This window comes from Rhipicephalus sanguineus, chromosome 3 (genome assembly GCF_013339695.2).
Source record: "Rhipicephalus sanguineus isolate Rsan-2018 chromosome 3, BIME_Rsan_1.4, whole genome shotgun sequence".
In the NCBI taxonomy this organism is placed as follows: domain Eukaryota; kingdom Metazoa; phylum Arthropoda; class Arachnida; order Ixodida; family Ixodidae; genus Rhipicephalus; species Rhipicephalus sanguineus.
This window is the reverse complement of record NC_051178.1, coordinates 156610459-156632064: the sequence shown is the minus strand read 5'-3', so window position 1 is coordinate 156632064 and position 21606 is coordinate 156610459. Positions and strand designations below refer to the sequence as shown.

At 44.9% G+C, this 21606-nt stretch overlaps 2 protein-coding genes across 2 annotated transcripts in view; both read right to left on the bottom strand.

Moving 5' to 3' along the window:
• Nucleotides 1–20616, bottom strand: part of LOC119386010 (golgin subfamily A member 4) — a 28546-nt gene extending 7930 nt beyond the window's left edge. The window contains exons 1-15 of the mRNA XM_049413541.1: nt 20262–20616; nt 18032–18106; nt 17727–17924; nt 16874–16921; nt 15325–15570; nt 13681–13821; nt 13274–13397; nt 12612–12715; nt 11695–11790; nt 10189–10329; nt 9223–9297; nt 8908–9012; nt 729–827; nt 545–625; nt 365–425 (exon numbers count right to left, since the gene is read on the bottom strand). Coding sequence (XP_049269498.1) covers nt 365–425; nt 545–625; nt 729–827; nt 8908–9012; nt 9223–9297; nt 10189–10329; nt 11695–11790; nt 12612–12715; nt 13274–13397; nt 13681–13821; nt 15325–15570; nt 16874–16921; nt 17727–17924; nt 18032–18106; nt 20262–20342 — 1675 coding nt within the window. The 5' untranslated portion in view covers nt 20343–20616. The remainder of the gene's footprint in view (nt 1–364; nt 426–544; nt 626–728; nt 828–8907; nt 9013–9222; nt 9298–10188; nt 10330–11694; nt 11791–12611; nt 12716–13273; nt 13398–13680; nt 13822–15324; nt 15571–16873; nt 16922–17726; nt 17925–18031; nt 18107–20261) is intronic.
• On the bottom strand, nt 5371–6482 carry LOC125757682 (myosin heavy chain, cardiac muscle isoform-like). Its single transcript, XM_049413542.1, has one exon. It carries the CDS (start codon nt 6063–6065, stop codon nt 5397–5399), a length of 669 nt encoding a protein of 222 aa, XP_049269499.1. The 5' UTR covers nt 6066–6482; the 3' UTR covers nt 5371–5396.
• Nucleotides 20617–21606: the final 990 nt, after the last annotated feature.

Here is a 21606-nt window from a genome sequence, read left to right as displayed (position 1 = left end):
ATACTATCCAACGATCTCGATACACTGCCGCCATTTCAACCAGTAAGGGTAAAAAAAAAAAAAAGACTGCATTCCTGTCTGTGTCATTGAGATCATAATATAAAAATATAAGTAGACTGCATTTTTCAAATATTAGTAGTCACATAGTTACTTAGAATCTATTATGTTCTAAAAGTGAAAAAGCAAAGAAGGAAAGGAAGGAAGAAAACGGTGCAGTAAAGCATGCTTGGATAAACTGCAACTAACAGATATTTAAAAAAAATTACTAGTGTCCTGATGCAGCAACTTGCAGTGCGCGGTGTAATAAATCTGCCCACAATGAATAAAAATATTTGCAGCTGGGTGAATGCCGAAAGGGCCTGACCTGACGTTTCAGACTTGTGTGCCTGCTGCTGGTGTCCATCACTTGGCTGATGAGTAGCCACCTGTCACAAATCAAGGGATGATCGGGTAAGCCACTTTCAGCCTAAAAACATGTGCAATGACTCTACAACTACAAAGAGCTATCATTTAAACTGTTGCCAGAGAAGCCTGGTAAGCAAACCGTTTTCGTGCTGCTGGCAAGTCGCTCTTGGAGGGCCTGCAACTGTTCCTCATAACTCTTGGCAAGTGCCTCAGCTTCGAACTGCAATGGTGAAAAGAATGCACATACATTTCTTGTATGCTGTTTCAGCGGCAACTGAGTGCAATGAAAACGGCAACAAGCTTGCACTGCGAGATCAGCTCACCAGCTGCTTCCCGAGGCTGTCTTGGACTTCCTGGAGAGATTCTTCCAGTTCCCTCACACGCTTTTGCTGATTATGTTCAGCTGCTGAAAGGCGCTGCTTCTGAAATGACATACATACGAAGGTGATGAGAAGGCATTCCATCAGGAGTGAAATATAATGGAGATGAAACCAGATAGTGGAACAGAATTCGTTAGAACAGAACTAAAGATTATGAAAGCCAAGTGCTACAGTGTACAATACGGTTAACTCTTAACCCCTTAAGTGCTTATGACGACCTGTGCTCGTCATGCCTCTTCAGCAATGTTTCAAGAGGCTTTCGACGAGCCCAGCTCGTCAAATGTTTTCCTATTTGAAACATAGATGGCAACACAGGTTCCGTGACTGGTGCTATTATTGAATGAGACACTAAACGGCGAAATGCACGCCTTGCATTTCCCGCATATTATAAACGAACATGGAGCAGTGCCGTGCTTTGGACGCTACTACAAGGATGGTAGCCTCATCTAGTTTGTATTGAACTATTGAGTAATAGTTAGGGGTGTGCGAATATTCGAGTTTCGAATTCGAATCGAATAATACCTAACCGAATAATTCGATTCGACTTTCGAATAGCTAGTAGTCAAAGTTTCAAATAATTCGACATGATGAATATCTAAAACGCGACAGAGGCCAACGGTGCAACTGGTTAGGGTGGGGTGGCTAAAGCTGAAGCAGCCGCCTTTACAATATGCCTTTCGTTAAAACTATCACCTATATCTTGGTTCAAAGCGACCGCATGTTCATTATTTTAAAGGAGCTTATGCCATTTCCGTAAGCAAAAAAAAACACACAAGAGAACTATCAAGTCCTTCACTACTTTGCTTCCGAAACGAATGCACGGACTTCTTGCGTAGTTCGGTCGCATATGTCACAAACGCTTTGAAACGTCCCGATTTTGACCCACAAAACCCTAGGTGATTGGCTTGACATGTGAAAATTTGTTCAAGCTGTGCAGTCGCCACTGCCACACTGCACCACTGGTTCAGAAACTCCCATCGTTCCGGCGCGCAGTTAAAACGCTGCTGTGAACGGGTGGCCGAAGATTTTTGGACCCGGAGCACTCATGATGATGAAGCACAGCGTTACTGTTCTTTCTTTGAATTTGCAATAAAATCCTTTGTATTCGATATTCGACATTTTTGGCCACTATTCGGCACGATTCGATTCCAATTCGATTCGAGATGAAATTTCACTATTCGCACACCCATGGTAATAGTACATTTTGTCCACGGTAAGTCAAATGGAAGCCTTACTTTCTGGAGTTGCAGAAATTTCTTTCGAAATACACATCAAATGCCCCAGGTATGGGTTATTACCAGGCCCGCAGCCAGGGGGGGAGGGGGGCCTAGGTGCCTGGGCAACCTCCCCCCCCCTCTGCCCTGAAATTCTGATGGAGGGGGTGTTTTACCAAAAGTAAATAACGATAATAGGCGTTTTTCAAGGCCTTCAGCAAGTGCCCCCCCCCCCTCCCCCATTGGAAAAATTCCTGGCTACGCACCTGGGTATTACATGACGGTGTGAAATATGACGAATAAAGCATTTTTATCTGTCAGAAAATGTTTTTGCAAGTACTTTTCCGTTCTGAACATGTTACTGCAGCATTTTGCGTCATAAAATAATGTGGCAATTTGCGAACAATTTTTCGTAATTTAATCGGAACCTTAAGGGGTTAAAGGGAACACTCAAATGTGCGTCTCTCATATTGCTGCTGCCCTAACTACAAGTGGCTGTGGAAACAATGTCCATGCACTGCACAAGTGTGTTGAAAGGAGTCAGAAGTGTCAGCTATGACTTATCTGCAGCAATTACAGGCAATTGTGCTCTTGCGAGAGAGCAAAATCCGAACATGTGCTGCACACAAGTGTGTGCAGAGGACCCTTATGTCCATTATCTACTGAAGGCTTAAGCATCCCCCACCACCCCCCCAATCCCCAGAAAAAAAAAAGGCATGACAATAACAATAGAAAGGATGCAGCTGCATCATGTTTCAGACAACTTGTGAAACAGGTACAGTACTTTAAAGGTGACAAGTAATATGTGGCTAATGAAGCCACAGTAAACAAAGCCTGTGATAATCTACAGTGCGGTACAGGGTCCGTTAAAAGTTCCCGGGCCACTATCCCATGCATTCCTATGGCAGCGTGGCCTGGGAACTTTTGACGGACCCTGTACATCATCTCCTCACTGTAACGTTTTTATTAGAGACACATCTGCAGTTTAATTTTAACGTCTTTGACAATGCACGCTTTGCTGGCCTCTGGAATGACTTAATAATTGCTCAGCATTGTTAGCAATGACAATTACAGATACACAGTCAACTCTTTTCCAAGGGATTGTTGCTTGTTATGGGATATGAACGAAGGAAGGGCAATTTTAAGGGCTCGTTTTTCTTTGCTAGACACAACATTAAACAGAACAAATAGACAAGAAAGCCAAGGAAAGTATAGGGGATGTTGCTTTGTAGTAATTATGATAAAATGTGAAGAAAGTAACGTGGACGAGAAGATAACTTGCCGCCGGCAGGGACCGAACCTGCAACCTTCGAATAACGCGTCCAATGCTCTACCGAGCTATAGCGGCAGTCATCCCCCTGTCCACCTTACGGGGTATATATGTGCATTTTAAACTTGGCAGTGTTAGTCAGCGCCGCTAGTAGCCATGACGGCGAATGTGGAACACTCTTTTTCTGCCTGCTGGCCTCGCGAAGCACATGACCCTCAGTTTCCTGGGCTTTTTTGTCTGTTAGTTCTAATTATTGTTACGGGATATGAAACACATCTATGAACAATACCTCTTGTAGAAGAGCGGTGAGTTTCTCCTTCAGCTGTACAACAGGTGTATGTTCTTCATTTTCATTCTTGTTAAACGCTTGGGTCTGCAGCAATTCTTGCCTCGTGCAGACAACCTCCGACTCTCTCGCACTTAACGTGCCTTCCACAAGCTGCTCTCCTTCTGAGACGGGTTGTAGCCTTTCATGGACACCCTCACCCTCGCCACGGTAACCCGACATATCGGAGTGTTGTTTTTTAGACAGTTTCGTTCCTTCGACATCATTTTCGAGTCCCCTAAAGCACTCCAGCAGCGCATCCTGCTCTTGTTTAGCCTTCAACTTCAACGACTCCAGTTCTTGCATCAACTGAGACTCTTTCCGTCTGCTTTCGTCCAGCTGAGATATGCTCGCCTGCAGTTCTCTGTGTAGGTTCTCACATTCGGAAGTCAGTTTTGCAACTTCCAAATGCCTGTCTTCCGCAAGTGATTTTGCTTCTTCAACATCCTTCTCAAGAACACTGCATCGCTCTGAAAGCTCACTTTGTTCTTGTTCCACTTGTAGTTTTAACTGCTGAACCTCATTCGCTAGCTGCAATTCTCTTTGCTGGCTCTCTCCAACAAGCGACGAACTGAGCTGCAGTTCCCTTCGAAGACCCTCAGCTTCAGCATTGAGTCTGGAAAGTTCGGCCTGCTTCTCATCCAGCAAAAATTTGACTTGTGTCATCTCTTGTTCCAAACCCTTCCACGAATCTAGCAATGCACATTGGCCTTGTTCTGTTTGCAATTTCAGCGAATTCAGCTCTTCAGAAAACTGCAACTCTCTTTCCTTGCTTTCCTTCAACTGAGACGAACTTTCCTGTAGTTTGCTGTGCAGGTCATGCACCTCAGAGCTCAGCCCAGCAATTTCAGAATTCCTCTCTTCAGAAAGTTGCTTGTATCTTTCAACATCTTTCTCCAGTTCTGTGCACCGGACCAAAGTAGCACTCCGTTCTTGCTCTATTTGTGACTTCATACTCTCGAGCGCTTGCGTTAGCTGCGATTCTCTCTGTTTGCTTTCCTCAAGTGCAGCTATGTTAGCTTGGAGGTCCCTCTGCAAGACCTTGGCTTCAGCTTTCAGCTTGACTATTTCAGACTGCCTCTGATCTGACAACAGCAGTGGCCTCCTCAACGTCCTTTTCTAGGCCCTTGCACCTCTCCAGGACTGCACATTGGTTTTCGTTTGCTTGCGATTTGAGAAGCTGCACCTCCTGTACTAGCTGAGACTCTCTTTGCCTGGCATCCTCAAGCTTTGATGAGTGAACCTGCATTTCCTTGCGGAGGTCATCAGCTTCCGAAACCAGCGCAGCCATGGCAGAGTTTCTTTCTTCCGAAACCTGCCTGGCTTCTTGAAGCTCCTTTTCTAGGCTCTTGCAGCGTTCGGAAAGTGTACTTTGCTCTTGTTCCATTTGTGATTTCAGCAGATTTACTTCCTGCATTAACTGGGATTCTGTTTGCCTACTTTCCTCAAGCTGGAATGAGCTTGTCTGCAGCTCCTTTTGGAGGCTACCAACCTCGCTAGTCAGTCTAGCCACCTCGGACTGGCTTTCCTCTGCGACTCGTCTGGTTTTGTCGATCTCCTCCTCAAGTTCTCTGCATTGCTCAAGGAGTGTACTTTGGTTTAGCTCTGTTTGGGACTTGGACAACTGTAGCTCTTTCACCAGTTGCGTTTCCTTTTGCCTGCTCTCCTCTAGCTGGGCTAAGTTCGCCTGCAGTTCCTTCTGAAGCACCTGGGCCTCGGAAGTCACCCTGGCCACCTCGGACTGCATCTCTTCGGCCAGATGCCGCGTTTCATCTATTTCCTTCTCTAGAGATCTGCATCGCTCAATGAGTGCACGTTTGCTCTTCCTTTGCTTGCGATCTGAACAGCTCCAGCTCTTGCGCTAACTGTGATTCCCTCTCTCCACTTTTCTTCAGCTGGGCTATGTTTACTTCAAGTTCCTTCTGAAGGCTTGCAACATCAGAGGCGATTTTCACAACCTCGGACTGCCTCTCGTTTGCGAGCTGCTTGGTTTCATCAACTTCTTTTTCTAGGGCTCTGCACCGCTCAGCGAGTGTACTATGGTCTTGCTCTGTCTGCGATTTAGACAACTGCAACTCTTTCGTCAGTTGCGATTCCCTCAGCCTGCTTTCATCTAACTGAACTAAGCTTGTATCAAGCTCCTTCCGCAGGTCTTCGACTTCAGACGTCAGTCTACCGACTTCCAACTGCCTTTCTTCGGCTAGTTTTCTTGTTTCTTCAATATTCGCCTTGAGATTCTTAACCTGTTCTTCAAATATACTCTGCTTCTGCTCCATTTGTGATTTGAAGGACTCACTCTCCTCCATCATCTGATGCTCCCTTTGTTTAGCTTCCCTCAGTCCTAACGTATTTGTCTGCAGCTCCTTGCGCAACTGTTCAGCCTCGGATGTCAGCCTGTCCACCTCGGAAAGCCGCTCTTCGGCAAGTAACCTGTGGTCTTCGACCTCCTTCTTTAGGCCTTCACACTGCATTCAGGCAAGCACTTTGGTTCTCAACCTCCGACTTCAAATATTGCACCTCCTGCGTCAGTTGACATTCTTTCTGTCTGCTTTCCTCAAGCAGTGATAACGTCGCCGTCAACTCTTTATGCAGGTCTTCGGCTTCGGAACTTAACCTGGCTATCTCAGACTGTCTCTCTTGCTCCAGCCTTTTGCTTTCTTCAACACTGCTCTCCAACGCTTTGCACCTTTCCACAAGCGCAACTTGGCCTTGCTCTGTTTGCGATCTCAACAATGTCAGCTCGTCCACGAGCTGCAACTCTTTCTTTCTGCTTTCTTCAGGTGGGCCAAGCTCGCCTGCAATTCCTTACGAAGCTCCTCGGCTTCGGAGCTTAATCTAGTAACCTCAGATTGCTTCTCTTCGGCGAGCAACCTGCTTTCCTCAGCACCTTGCTCCAACTGTTTGCATCGTTCAACGTGTGCACTCAACTCTCGCTCGAGTGCGACTTCAGCAGTTGAACTTCTTGGGTCAGCTGCGATTCCCTCTGCTTGCTTTCCTCAAGCTGCGACAGATTTGACTGCAGCTCTTTGCGAATGCCTTCACTCTCGGAGATCAGTCTGGCTATCTCGCTCTGCCTTTCTTCTGCTAACTGTCTAACACTTTCAATTTCCTTTTCTAAAGCATCGCGTTGCTCTTTATGTGCTCTTTGGTCTTGTTCCACTTGTGATTTCAATGACTGCACCTCTTCTATAGCTGATGCTCTCTCTGTCTGCTCTGTTCAAGCTGGGATAAGGTATTCTGCCATCTTCGGCATGACTGTCCATGAGTCTCTTCAGTTCTTCACTGATAGCGATTTTTTCCTGCGAGAAAACAAACATCAAAATCCTGAATGTCAGTAGTTCTCTTATAAAACTATATGTGTCCCTGATACAATGTGTGTCCGATTAGTTCTGCATTGTAACACTACATCCTACCCAAGCTGCTATCAGTAATGAAAGGATCACAGTTTTTAATAACTTTCTTCCTTTTGTTACACAAGAAGCAGTTTGTGATACCAAGGCAACTCGAAGACAGGTATCTCACATACACATTCACTTCTTGGTACCTGCACATACACATTCCATGTGCTCGTGTACCACAAGTATCCTGCAAATACACAAGTACAGTAAAACCTCAGTAACCCGGATCTCACGGGACTGGCGAAAATGTCCGAGTTAACCGAATTCAAGGTTATCTAATGGACCATGAAAACAAAAGGAAAATGTGCTCGGCACAGACAAACCTTTATTTCATAAAAAACTGCATTATTTTTGTCTCCTTCATCATCGGATTTTGTGCTAGAACGATCTTCTTCAACCCCATCAGGTGGTGGTGCGCACGCTCGCTGTCTCGAAAACTGACACAGAACTCCTCGAGGACAGCGAGGGCTTCGGCGGCCTCCTGCACGGTGCTATGTAGTGTCGGCTCATCTTGAGTGCCATCATCGGAACAGTGATTCTGATCCTTTTCAAGCACTTCCGATAATATGTCATCGTCAGTCAGGGGACCAGCAACGGCAACGTAGTCTACAATCTGGATGCCACTATGAAGGAGAGACCTATCTCCTGTTGAGAAACACCTGCGTTCACGTCATTCAATATCATCACCTTTCTTTCTAGATCATTTGCTGGCTGCTGTTGCCACTTCACTTCAGTGACGGTCGCCATCACTATGAAGCGCGACGGCGGCGGCAACGCGCACAGGCACAGCTGGAGAATGCAATATGCACGAGCTCGCACACTACGCGCGAAGTCACAACACAAAGAAACCAGCAGCGTAGGTGCGCAGGCATAGGCGTTGACACTGGATGCGCCGGCGGCCCAAGCGCTTCCGCCGGGTGGTGACTAGCGCCACCTAGCCACTTCCCCTCTCTCATTCACTATCATCATGATTATATCCTGCTGGAGTCGTTCGTTCGGTTTCGGTTTCTTTAAAACTCTGGTTCCGCCGTCGGTTATGACAAGCAGTGAGTGCTTGAACCTTCAAGCCACCGAGATTGCGCGACTGAAAGCATGGAGTCCCGACTCCGGAGTTGTCCGAGTTAACCGGTGCACGGCTAAATCCCTCCGGATTAACGAGCATTCAACACCATTGAAGTACACACAGTTTTGCCAGGATTGCGCCGCGAGTCCGAGTTAACCGAATTTCCGAGTTAACGAGATCCGGATAAACGATGTTTTACTGTATGTGCGTGAGAAATGTAGGGCGACAGACAATAACCAGAGCTTTTAATCCAGCCTACCTACGTCTTCAGCTAACAGAAGTTATTACAATTTCCAGAGTATGGCTGGCTCCATGCATACAGAACGTTAGACACTTTCTTTATAGTCACAAAGTAGAACCTCCTAAATCAGACTATTGATAGCATGTCAATGGATTTGTTACATCTATTGTACCAGATATTGGCTCAATATTACAGCAAAAATGCCCAGCAAGTCAATCAGAAGCATTAATTCTAATGATATTTGTTTTCATGTTATACTCACACTTTCCTTCCTGAATTTTTATAGGGTGCTGGTCCTTCACAAATCAGACTTGATAGTGATCTTTTGACACTGTATGCTGAATTCACCGCTGCCACACAGAAACGGTGCTATCTCACGAGTTTTTTTTTAAATGATCCTTTTCACTGATTTTGGTGTCACAGTGGCTACGCTTGCCTTATCTTGTGCACACTGGTGAAATTAATTTTCCAGAGTTACAAACTCCAAAACAGAGGGTGAGGGGGTTACACAGGGGCATGGCCTTGTAATCAACACAAGTTAACACAGTTCATTGGATTTGTCACATGTTGTGATGAAGTGACCAGCAAGCACACTCTATTCCTACACTCACCTGCAGAGCTTTGTCAAGCTGTGCCTGCAGGTCATGGAATGTGTTCGTTTGTTTCTGCAGCTCTGCCTGCAGTCGACCAACTTCTTCATTCAGCTGCAACTGAACCTGCAAAAGTCGAGTGACTTTTGGAACTGCCTCCTACAAGCTTTTGTCACAGTTAGGAGAATCAACCAGCGATACTTTTAAGAAATTTAACAGAAGAAAGAAAGAGGAGAGAAGGAAGAGAAAGAGCTAATGAAAGAAAGGAAGAAAGAAAGGCAATAAGGAAGGAAGAAACCTGTGTCGATCAGAACTGGAGCAACAACAGTTTCTCACTTGTGCTGCCCGTTCTTGCTCAGTGGTGAGCTCAGCCTTCAGCTGCTGCACGCTCTGCTCCAGGTTGTGCTTCACCTGGGAAAAAGTTTTAAGAGCGGTTTTGCTGCCATCCAGGAGGAATGCGCTGCTATGACAACTGCAGCAACTGTTGAACAACAAGATCTTACACCAGCGTCATGCATCATGCAGCAGGCTCACAGATTGCTGAACACTGCTGCTAAGCAGATCCAGGCCCTTTTGGGCCAACAAAGGTTTCAGCTGCGGTATTTTAAGTGATGGGGTACTCTGTTTCAGGACGAGCTAACTCAATCGCTGCTGCAGCGGTAGCGTATGTCAGCACTGGCACTAGAAAGCAGCAACTCAGACTGTACATATCACGATGGCATGCACAGGGGCGATCAAAAGTTCCCAAGCCATGCAGCCGCCGTAGGATCACATGCGATAGTAGCCTGTGAACTACTGACACGACCCCCCCCCTCCTCCTTGTACATGTGTGTCACTTGTATCATTGGGCTTCAGTGCTAAAACCCTGGGTTCGAATTCGTGTGCAATCTTCAAATGTTGAATTTGGTTTTCATTTATTTATTTTCTTGCTTTTTGTATAATTTATACAAATTATACAAAATTATACAGTGCTGTCATGGACAAACAAGTCATACATGCCTTTATCACCCTTTTGGATCATAATGCGGCTTCCAATTCATACGCATAATTAAACACTCTTACGGCTTGTGTCTTTTCACTTGAAGTAGTTTGACACAGCAGGTAAACACGAACAAGCCCAAGAATCTTGAGTGCACCAATTTCTTTGATGCCTTATTTTTCAGCTTGCCTTCTGATAAATTTAAACACATTTTAAAAGTGAACTGAACATAAGCAGAGTGTACTTATCCTGTCCAGCATGTGCAGCAAAATTTCTTAAGACACTCTTCAAGTAAGACGACACTCAGCCCTGGTAATGCCTACCAGCTGGTAAGATTCGATGTCTCTCAGAAGGCCATCCCCGTGTCCAGTTTCAGCATCCTCCGTGCCCTCCTGCTCTTCCGACTCCTCAGTTATCGACTTCAGCTCTGACAGCTTCTTAGCCACTCGTCGCAGCTCATTTTCCTGCACACAAGGGCCAACAACGTATACAGACATATCACGAGACCACTGTCCGCTTACATTCACAGACAACTAGATTTCTGCTGCCGCCAAAACAATTCTGCATACTTTCATGTTACTTTTCTCAGTATTACGACATTTCTCTCATTACGCTTAAGACATAGGTCAACCCACATTTCACTAAGCGATAATCTTGTTTCATTTTTGAGAGAATATGGCACGCACACAAAAACGGACACTAGAAAAAAGACGGAAACAACACAGCGTCCGTGTGTGTGTTCGTGCCATATTCTGTCAAAAATGGACAGGTACCAACTAGACCAATTATCCGTGCTACTCTTGTTTCATATTTTCAGTGATCACTTTTTCCACTGCCGCTCTCTTCTGGAGAATGGCGAGACGTCTGAGCCGATATGCGAGATTTGCCTTGAAGTGCAGCTTTTCAGCAGTGAAGAGGTTGCTAATCGTGAGGCAGAACCTGAAGGCATAATTCACGTACAGCCCTTGCGTAGTGCTGTTCGGTCTGGCTCAGATATACGAAACTGGTGTTTATCACTTTACAATACAATGATATGTGACAATTGTTTATCCTAATGAATGGTATTATCCAGGTGTGATTAATGTGTTGCTGCTGACTACAATGACACCTTCTGCATGTAAGAGAAGGCAACAATGGTTGAGACGTCCGACATTTACAGTGTAACAGCCGTGCCAAACACGTCAGAGTTTGTCTATATCTGTCTTTGCTAAAATCGCTACAAAAATTTTAGCTCCGACTGCTTAGTTACAAACAATGTTAGCATGCAGCAATTGTTTGGAAGCATGGGAAATAACCATTAGTACAGTGCTAAACCACGGTGACTACTTTAACGTTACCAAAATTCCCTGGATTTGTAGCAAGCGTATGTTGTGCTTGAGTTACAATACTTTATAACTTCCCACTACATTTCAATGTTTCACTTCAACATGCCTGCTGGCACAGCACTGATGCATTAAATGGAGAATGTATGTATCAAACTGACAAATGGTGGCACTCTTAGTGAGTGCACTAACTTGAATAAAAATAGCATTTGCACTAAAAGTACAGTTACAAAGGTTACTAACCTACAAGAGCTCCATCTACCACTCACTACCATGACGTCTAAGATGAAAAGAGAATAAAAGTTGAGCAGAAGTAGCGTTTGGGATTGTATCTTAATCTTAAATAATAGAGCACAAAAATGACATGGACAAGAATTGAATACAGGGAAGCACTGCATAAGCAGCATCATGCTTTTGTCATTGTGTAATTTTTCTTGTACAGTAACTACAACCTGCTATCTAATGGAACCCAAGAACATTCTGTGCTCAGAGAAGCATGAAATTCACCTTTTCTGAGATCCGTCTGTGGTATTCTTTCTCAGACGCTTCCAGCTTCTGAACCCAGTTGTGCTCGGCTGCTGCTATCTTCTTGTCACACTCTTGCTGTAATATAGAATAAAAATGTCAGATCACACCAGCAGCAATACCAGTGAACATAATTTGCACACCAGCCAACAAGATGTTCATAAAAAGCCCCACTGTCAATGGAGGCGCATGCGCAACAGGAAGTTGCTGCAACATGCATAGGCAGTTTTACCACATGCAAACCACCGTTCTGAGAAATTTGATATTGCGTAGCCCTAAATTTTTTACGATGGTTTCATAATGAGGATGATGCCAGTAGACTGAAATAAGGATGCATTCCCATTTCAAAATTTCAGCTTACTTTATGGATGACCCTTACGAAGTACAACTACGAAGAAAACATGTACCACTGACCATGCAGAGGCTGCGTACCATGTCTTTCTTCGAACAAACACCGTCCTTTCATAACATATACTCTATCAATTTGTCAGTGTGGAAAATTTTTGCAGGAGTATTTTGTCAGTTATCAACCAAAAACTTAGAAACGTCATAAAACTTATAAGCACATTTAACCTGTTCACCCTACCTCAACCACTTACTACTGGACCATATTTAGGAAAAAAAAATTTAATGACACTTTTGCTGTTGCATTAGGCATGCTTCAATGCAGTATCGCTTATATCACATGGTCAAGTTGATGTAGTCAGAAGCAAGAATTGGTCACAATTCTTAAACCACGATAAAGAATGGCCTTATATGATGGGTTGCCTTTTGGTAGATGCATTGTGAGCAAAGAAGTGTGATAAACAAGTTGTATGACATGCACGACATGCAACTTGTATTGCAAAAATGTACTGGTGAGCTAGTTCCCAAAATCAGTTGCAAATTTACCAGCCTACCTTGAGAAGCCCGAGATCGGCCACTTTGGCGCGCGAGCGTTCTTCATCCAATGATTTTTCCAGTGCAGCCAGCTGCTGCTGGTGCTGCGCTTTGATCTCAGACACTGCAGGGCAATAATGAATGGCAGTTGTCCCATGGCATTCACCAACGAAGAACTAGACAGGTATCGAGCGGTTGAAATAAACGTAGCGCTAGTAAATCTTGCACAATACAGTAGACTCTCAGTAAATGGAAATCTCTTAAACGCAATTGCCACTTAAACAGAACAACTGCCTCCAACACGATTGGTTGCATAGTTGAATTCTGCACCCGTGTTCACCTCTCAGTAAATGGAATTTCTGTTAAACGGAACGTATTTTCCCGGTCCCTTTAGGTTCTGTTTAATGAGAGTCTATATACACAGCCGAAAGTTTTAAAGTAACAAGGTGATGTCATTATCACTTCACACATAGTTACACAGGCTGTAGATGGGAACCAATCACGACTGAAAAATTCAACCCCGATTGGGCTTAGCTGCAACTGAACATGCAGTGGGTGGCTGACGTACATCGCATGCGTGGATTGGAGTTTTTTCAGATACAGTGCCAGACCTCTCAAAATCTAAGCAGCATTAGCACTCTTTGCAATAAATGTCCAGATGGCCATTCACTGCCTCACTTACGCTGTTTATGAAGCTGGGCTCGCTCGGCTGAGGCAGCATCAAGAGACTCGGACAGCTGGCGTGCTTGCTGCTCTAGCTCTTGCTGCTCCATGCGCCACTTGGCCTGCGCCTCTGCTTCACTTTCCTGCAAGGCACAAGGTGTGACTGCATTACTTGCCCGAGCAAGGTGCTTTGAATGTCAGGAAAACGTGAAGAATCCAGGATATTACACGAGCATCCCACAGACACCTTCGATCGCAATCAAGCCCCCATTAAGATTGAATTTCTTGACCAAGATTTGCTCCCTTCACATCTTATGCAAATAAGCAAATTGAGATCAATAGACCCGATCCTGATCGGGCTCAATTGTGATTGAGAGTGCACTGTGCCCCACCCATATTAAAAGCAGTGTTCTGCAGGACCCACACCTGCAGCTGCTGCAGCTGGCGTCCTTTTTCGTCAAGTGCTCGGGCCAGAGCTTCCCTCTCCTGCATGAGCTGAGTGGACCGCTCACGGCTGTTCTGGATTGTATCCTTGCACTTGGCCATCAGGGTTTCCAGGCGCTGAACCTGCATTGCACAAGCGGTGGGACACCCTCAGCCCAACGAACGTTCCTCTGAAGCAGCAGACTTAGAATGGTTGTCTACAGGAACATCGCCTTCGTCAAGCCCTGTTAGATTCAGCAAAGCTACTATACAGTCAAGACTCGATACAGCTTGCAGCTCAAAACTACGTTACATTGCACATTTTGTTAAGTCGAGGTTGCTAGGTTTTAACAGTAAAAACAATCATACAGGCTTCTAGAATAATAGCCCCACACCTTATTAGTAAGCATACCAAAGCATGACTGCTGAAGAAAAGGAGTGTGGAGTAATGTGATTGGCCTTCTGCAAGAGCTGACACGAAACTTAAATCGAGAAATGAATTTTGGCTCTCTCACACGACTATGTGACAGCGCATGTTAGCAACACCAAGGAGATACCAAGGATACCAGCAGAGCAAATGACTCATCTTGCTTTGTTGTTTAATTGAGGTTCAGCCCTATTAGTAAAGCCTCCTTTTATGGCCATAAGGGCAAATAGCATGGAACCACATTGAGCCAGTATGCATTGATAGCATGTACAACTGGTGCCTTTTCAGAAGTACTTCAGTGCATTACCAAATAAAACCAACAAGGCTTAATGGTCTGTTGGTTCATTTGGTTGTGTGTAACAAAAAAATGAGCCCCTTGAACAATTCCCTTCTTTCGTTCTTTCGGGGTGCATTGCTTCAGTGTACATTGCACTGTGTATAGTAACAAACTAAAAAAATAATGTGTGGATGACAAGTGTAAAACTCCCACCTTCCCAGGCATAAAATCTGGGTGGCTGACACGAATTATATGCCATCTGCTGTGGCCTACACAATTATTTATCAGTAAAAATGGATTATAGTATGGTCTCAGGCAGCCGAACACTCAACATGGCATGTTTAGGCAAGTTTCATTCAGCCAATGCAGCTAAAATAGGAAAAAAATACTTTAAAATCCATGATGTTGCACCAATGTAGTACATACTGGTCCAAAAGGATAGCTGTTCGGGCAAGTTGGTGTTTAATAACTGCAGCATGTGTTAGCGCGACACATAGAAAGAAACAACCACGATGCAGACGTAGAGACAGGAGGCGCTGAACTTCAACTGCTTATTTCATGCCTTTCAAACTGCTTCTTATATGTGAACAAAGAACACAACTCACCTTGCACGTGCTTGTAATTCAAGGTACATCTCCTTTCCCGACAAAGAAATTGAAGGCGTGCTTACACACATGCTTCCTAATTCAGCTACAGCTTCAGTTTCTTTTATGCTTAGGTTTGGCTGGAAATAAAAAGGCCTACCTTCATTTTCTCTTCTAATAAACACTCAATGATTGGGAAATTAACGACAACAGAGTACTCAACAAATAAGTTATCAGTCTAAATTGATCTAGTGCTCCACTTTAGTGTCCCTTTGATGGTTTAGCACCAATGCCCATCACTGTGATCGCCCGCATGCGAGCGCAGACAGGCAAGAAAATGTAATCTCCAGCCCACCCACCTTTTCCTTGTAGTGTGCCAGCTCTTCGTCTTGCGCCGTGGTGTCACACGGGGCACCGGGAATGGCATTGTTGGCTTTCAGCAGGGCCACCTTGGTCTCCAGCGTCTGGATGATGTGCTCTTTCTCCTCCAGCTGGCAGCGCAGGTTCTCCTCCAGGTGCGCCTTGGCCTGCTGCTCCAGCTGGGCCTGCTCACGCAGCTCACCCATGCGGCGCAAGGCCTTGTCCTGGCTCTCGCTCAAGATGCGCTACAACGGACCCGCACACACACAATAAAGGATGCTTCCTAGTTTCTGTGGCAGCTACTTTCGACTGGAATGGCCGCCCCGACAAGTAAGTTCTGAGAAGCAGCGACAAACGCAACTACAGACTAACCTCCCGGCATTATCCACAAGACTGCACTCACAGTCTCGCGAACATTGTTTCAGACACAATGCTGACAAACATCATAAACTGATTTCAGCTGCTGCTTTGAGGACATTTGTTAACAATTTGCTAGCAGGCAATTAAGGCATGTGGCACAACACATAGACTGTGATGCAGCAGCAGATCTTACAGGCTCTGGAGATTGAGAAACGTTTGTGCTTTAAATACAGGTGACTGAAACATACAGACCAACTCTCTTTATGTAAACAATATTTCTGTAATATTCCCATTTACTATGCACCGTTTTACACAAGAAACAGGCTCACAAACATGGCTAAGACAAGATTCATGGGTAATAGCCACAAAAAGAAGCCCTTAAAACCAGCCAATGTAAAGTGCCAATAGGAGAGTTCAAAGATGGCTGCATTTCATTTCTAACCTTCAATATCTTGCTGATTATCAAGCGTCCACGCTTAATTTTTATACGGCGTTGCCACTTTCCTTACCGTAAGCTGCGACAGCTAAAGAAGAAAGAGATAACATGATACATAATTCACATCTGTGAAACTTTAGCCAGGCTGCATTTGAAAAATAGGCATGTTGCTCTACCTAAGATGCATATTTGACTGACTGGCCAACCACCGTCATAGCAGACAGTGCAAGATACGAGGACAACAAAATACAAAGACAAAGCTAGAATCGCATTTGGCTTATTTTTATAAAAGCCGCTTGTACATGCAAGACATTTATGTCTATCTGGGAAGTTCAGAAATGGAAGCTTAACATAAGACTAAGTTGTCTGCTGACTGACTGAAGAAAAAGTGTCTGTAATTTTATTAAGCAGGCTCTTAGCAATTCCCCTTGCTCTAAACTCACTTACTACGACTGTGGCAGGCTCTCAACCACCATCGTATTGAGAACAACTGCTGCTTTAAAATGTGAACCTTTCTTTTGGTGGATTAGGCCTTCGAGCAAACCTTGGCTAGACCATAAGAGGCCAGGTGTGTGCATTATGTTACGTTATGTAGACAGTGCTGCGTAGTGCAGAATAGCTGTAGATGTTGCCAGTGGTACACACAATTTAGTCTCTGTAGAAATGTTCTAAGGCTCAGTCATGCAGCTGTTCAGGCCGGTTCAGTAACTGGGTCGCTCTATTCTGCTTCATCATTCCAAGAGCAAACTTACCCTAATCTTCTCCTTTTCCGTATCCAAGGAACGGTATGCTTGAACCGCCTGCATGAAGAACTCGTGGTTTAGAATGTTCCTGTCAGGAGCCGACCAAACTGAGAGAGCCCAGTGAAAGCATTTGTGCGTCAGTTTGATAGTCATAGTGGAGCATATTGGTCGAGTTATTAAAACATTTTTTTTTTCTTTTATTAAATACATGACCATTAGGTCCCAGCCAAACGTGAAAACAATCCATGGTGTCAGGCCATTGTTCATCTGAAGTTACAAACTGGTTTCACCTCACTAACCGCTTTAAAATTTTGCCTCATTTTCTCACATTGTACCAATCAATCCACCACTCTCATCACAGTCACTTATCCCTTTGCGGCACGGCGTCCTCGTTTGTAGACGCGACATACTCTTGTCATTTCTGTGCACTGTTGGCAAAGAATAGAGACCACAAACACTGGGCTAATAGTAAATTAAGCATTTTTGTTCCCTAAAGTTCCTTTATATCACTTCTGCTTGAAACATTTTGATACACACGATCGATTTGGCGAAGGCAGCACCATGTTTAACAAGATGTTGGACATCGGGCATTTTGGCAAGAATTCCGAAATGCTTTTTCACTTTTTTTCAGAATGCTTGCTGCCAGCAGATAGCTATCGAATGCAATTTGAGTTGGTCGTTGAATTCCGTTTATGAAATAATATAACATGACTGAGTGTACAATAATTACATAATTATTTACATTGTAATGACAATTAATTGCTGTAAAATACACTATAATTTATTGTATAACTACAACTTCCTTTAAATTTGGCCTCAAGAACCTTGGCATTTCACGCAAGGCAAGTTCTGTGTAACTTGCCTCCGAGTACTTGTTGCGGTATTTGCGGACACGTGCACGAGCAGTCTGAAATGCCGCCCAGAGTTCCTCTTTGGAGATGTGGTCCAGGCTGAGCTCTTCTGTCTCACTCTCTGCATCTGAGGGGGCGACCAAAGCCGGGCTGTTCTCGGGTGGCCGGTACAGCGGCAGCAGGTCTGTGCTGTTGCTTGCACCATCCTCCTGGGCAAGGCAAGCATGTTGCTCGTTAGCAATGCACAGTCTGGTCTCCAAGAAAGGGCACTCGTTTTTCAAGCAAAACGTGCAATGTCAAAATGAAAGGCAATCACCTCGTTTGGTTGCTGGTCATCTTCAGTAATGCTAAAGGATGCATCGCTGTTGCTACCGCTTTCTCCAGGGCCCGCCTGCATGCGACATAAGAGTTACGAACATGACAGTTTGCCTGGTAGAAGTGGTCAATCCGGCAGCAACACATCGCACAGAAAAGTATGGTATGTCACAGATGTCATGATGTTTTCACTTGAAGTTTAAGCCAACGTGACAGCTCAATGAGTGCTCGCAAATGGAAATCATGTACAACCACTGCATATTTTCTCCCGTGGTATTTCAATAGGCAGGTAGCAACATTAGGGGAATGTGTGGCGCACACTACAGTCTTCTGTGAATTCACTATCACACAGCCTGCTTTTAATCAACTAACGCTGCTGTCTTCCTAGGGCTTTTGAAAAAAACAAAAGATGGTACGCCAACTAGCACTATACTTCAAATTAGATCACTTGGCTGGCTCACAGTTGTGAAAGTAAGGATGCAGTATGCAATACAGAGAAGCCAACATGTGTTGGCTTCTCTGTATAATAAGAATAACCAACAGGTGTGTGTGTCTTAGACATACCAATTGAGTGTCAAGCGTGCAATATGTTGGCAAAAGGTTGTGCTGAAGTAGTGGGCCTGACATTTTTTAGCTGCACACTGTCACTGTCGTTCCAGTGGCTCTGAATAGAAGCATGTCCAGATGTATCAAGGAGGTTGACACAAGTGCATGTGTGAAAAAAACGTTACACACGGAAAGGGTGAGATACGAGAACCAACGTTACTTTCTGAAAGTATACAGAAATTTATTTACTATAATTTTTCAATTAACTGCAACTTAGATCAATAACATTGCGCATTTTTCCAAATATGCGAGTTCTTGCAAGCACTAACTGTGTTGTCAGAGATATGGCTATAAATAAAAATGAGGGTGACATATGCATAGTAGCACGATTACACACTTAACACATCGACGATTCTCCTTTACTGCTTCCTTTTCGTACAGTGTAGTTCACATTGAACACGATTTTGTGGAATGACCATGGTATACCATTACACGTGGTGTAATAAATACAATGTAGAAAAAAGCAACACACTGGTTTCTCTTTACTACCACTTGTTTTATTTTCCATAGATGTTCTATTAGTATGGCAGTGACCAAACTGTAAGTAGCACTTGTACGTACATACATGACATAGGCTTCATGAGCATATTACAGATAAGGTCGTGCGGGTGTATTAGTAATGGTTACCATGTTTAGTAGTTGGGAAGTGAGCTTTGCAGTTGGTGACTATAACATTCTATTTAAGGATGAAATGTTCATCTCCAATGTGCCAGTACTGACCAATGTGGCCCTATGTTTGGTGGCTGACAGTAGGACAGTGCAATACTGGTGTCATTTTTCAAAGTTGAACTTATGGCTGCTGACTTCAAGCCGACTTCGACAAGGATGCCCAAGTACATAGAGCAATCATTTTGTGCCCTTGGGATGACACCTACAGATTGTTCTTTACGTTTTAGGCTCGACCAGTATAACAGCAGGCATTAACATGGTGGAAAATATATATGCCCAGGTGAAAAAATACATTGAGAAGCTTGTAACCATAACCGAATAGGCAGGTTGTGGAGCTAACACACAACGTATGATTCAATGTTATCTAGCTGCCGATGAGTAAGCTTTCTGTACTGTAGTTTCCTGCGGTTCCAGCTTAAACAAGCTCCGTCGTGATAACAACTATGACACGTACAACGCTGCGAAATCACTATTTCGTCCCGCTGTGCACTGTTATACTCGCTTGTGAACGAACTTGACCTCACAGTGATCTCACGTTATAGTGGCAGCACAGGAACAAGCACTGACGCAACACTGCGATCGCTCCGACGAGTGAAACTATAGTTTAGAGCAGACGGCTACCACTAAGTAGCAACCGCGTACATTGACCTAATTTTCTTATCTGTAAGCGAGGCTAATCTCCGAACAAAACGAGCGGGCAGCCACGACAACCAACGATTGCTGCCGCAGCCTCGACTTGATGTCGGGTGTGCCATGTCGATGGAAGATATTCATTCGCGTTCACCAGATGTCATGGTACTCCACGCTGTCCACGCGGCCGCGTGCGCTCGTGACGCCTATGCCGCACTCTCAGTTCGTACAGGTGTTACGCCAAACCATTCTGATTTCCGAGGAGGCCATAGCAACCGATTGCCGCACTCGAAGCAGCGATAAAACTCGCGTGTAAACAAACTCACCTGTCCTGCTGGAAACTGCGGGAATCGTATGGGTGACTGCTTCACTTCTTCCACGATTTTTTCCTTCAGCCGCTTGAACATTTCTGGGACGCCACCTCTAGGTGTATATCACGCCACAAAACATCGTCGATCTGACCCGCAACCCCCCCGTCGACACGGTAGTTCCGATGATCAACCACACGCTCAACACACGGCAACCTCCATACGCCAGCTGCCTTTAGCATGCCTGGCACGAACGCCACGGGAGCACGCCCACCCACTTTTTAATAATCAAATATTACTGCCATTTTCACGCATCTTTATAGTCTCACTTTATTATTACAGGCGGATCTCGCTCGATTTGACACTCGATACGAAAATCGCAATGAAATAAGCAATTAGCTTCCCCATGCACTTCCGGTATATGTTGCGCTGTATTTGGAGACGTCCGGGAAATCATGGCGCTTGCGCGCTCGTGAACCTCTCGTAGATTTGTTCGTGGTTTTCGTTACCACGTGTGGAAAAATCGCGTTGTTGTGAACTGCGGATGTGCGAGGACATCGCTGTAACTGGCGCCGTAGAATGCTGCCGTCCATATCGAGGTTCAAGAGGCATTAGCTGAGACGTCCAGCAAGTGCGCCCATCTCGACTGAGGTTCGCATCTCGATTTCCTTTCGCCCCCGCACTTGTGTGTGCGACTGGAGCCTCGAGCCACCGAAGACTTGTGTCGGAAGAGTATCCGGCGACAACGATGAGAATATGTGTCTCGTTGCCCTTGTGCTAGTGTCACACCTATGCTGCCCAGTCGGCGAAGAAAAGACACCTTGGCAAGGTGTGGCTGTGTGACAGCGGCGGTGCTATACTACTGTGAGTACTATTCAAACCTTTCGAATCTTTCGCTAAACACTGGTCTAGCACGTAAAGTTCGAGTTCCGCACATTTGCTGCCTCACCGAAACACTAGTTTATTGGTCCTTTCGGCATTACTATTTGGCGCACTAACGTCTTTTCTCGGAACCGGAGTCTTTTTTTTTGGGGCGTGTAGGTTGCTGACAAGTGATAAGAAACTCGCAAATCTAAGCAACCTGGCCGCGACTTATCGACACATTTCGGTGTGTCCCACGTGTATATTTAAAGTTTCGGGGCAAGTGGACGAATACATAAGCGTTCGTACTAAACACCGTTTCCAAGCTTTCGAAGTACTGGCACCGTGGCTGGTCACGACTGCGATCGCCGTTGCAATCGATTCGGTCAAAGTTTAATGAGTCAGTATGTTGTGCCATGTGTTTAATGTTTGCACTTACGGTGGTAAATCATAAGCACTGCTGGAAGTGTGGCCTGCCTTTGAGAAATTGGATTACCCGAAC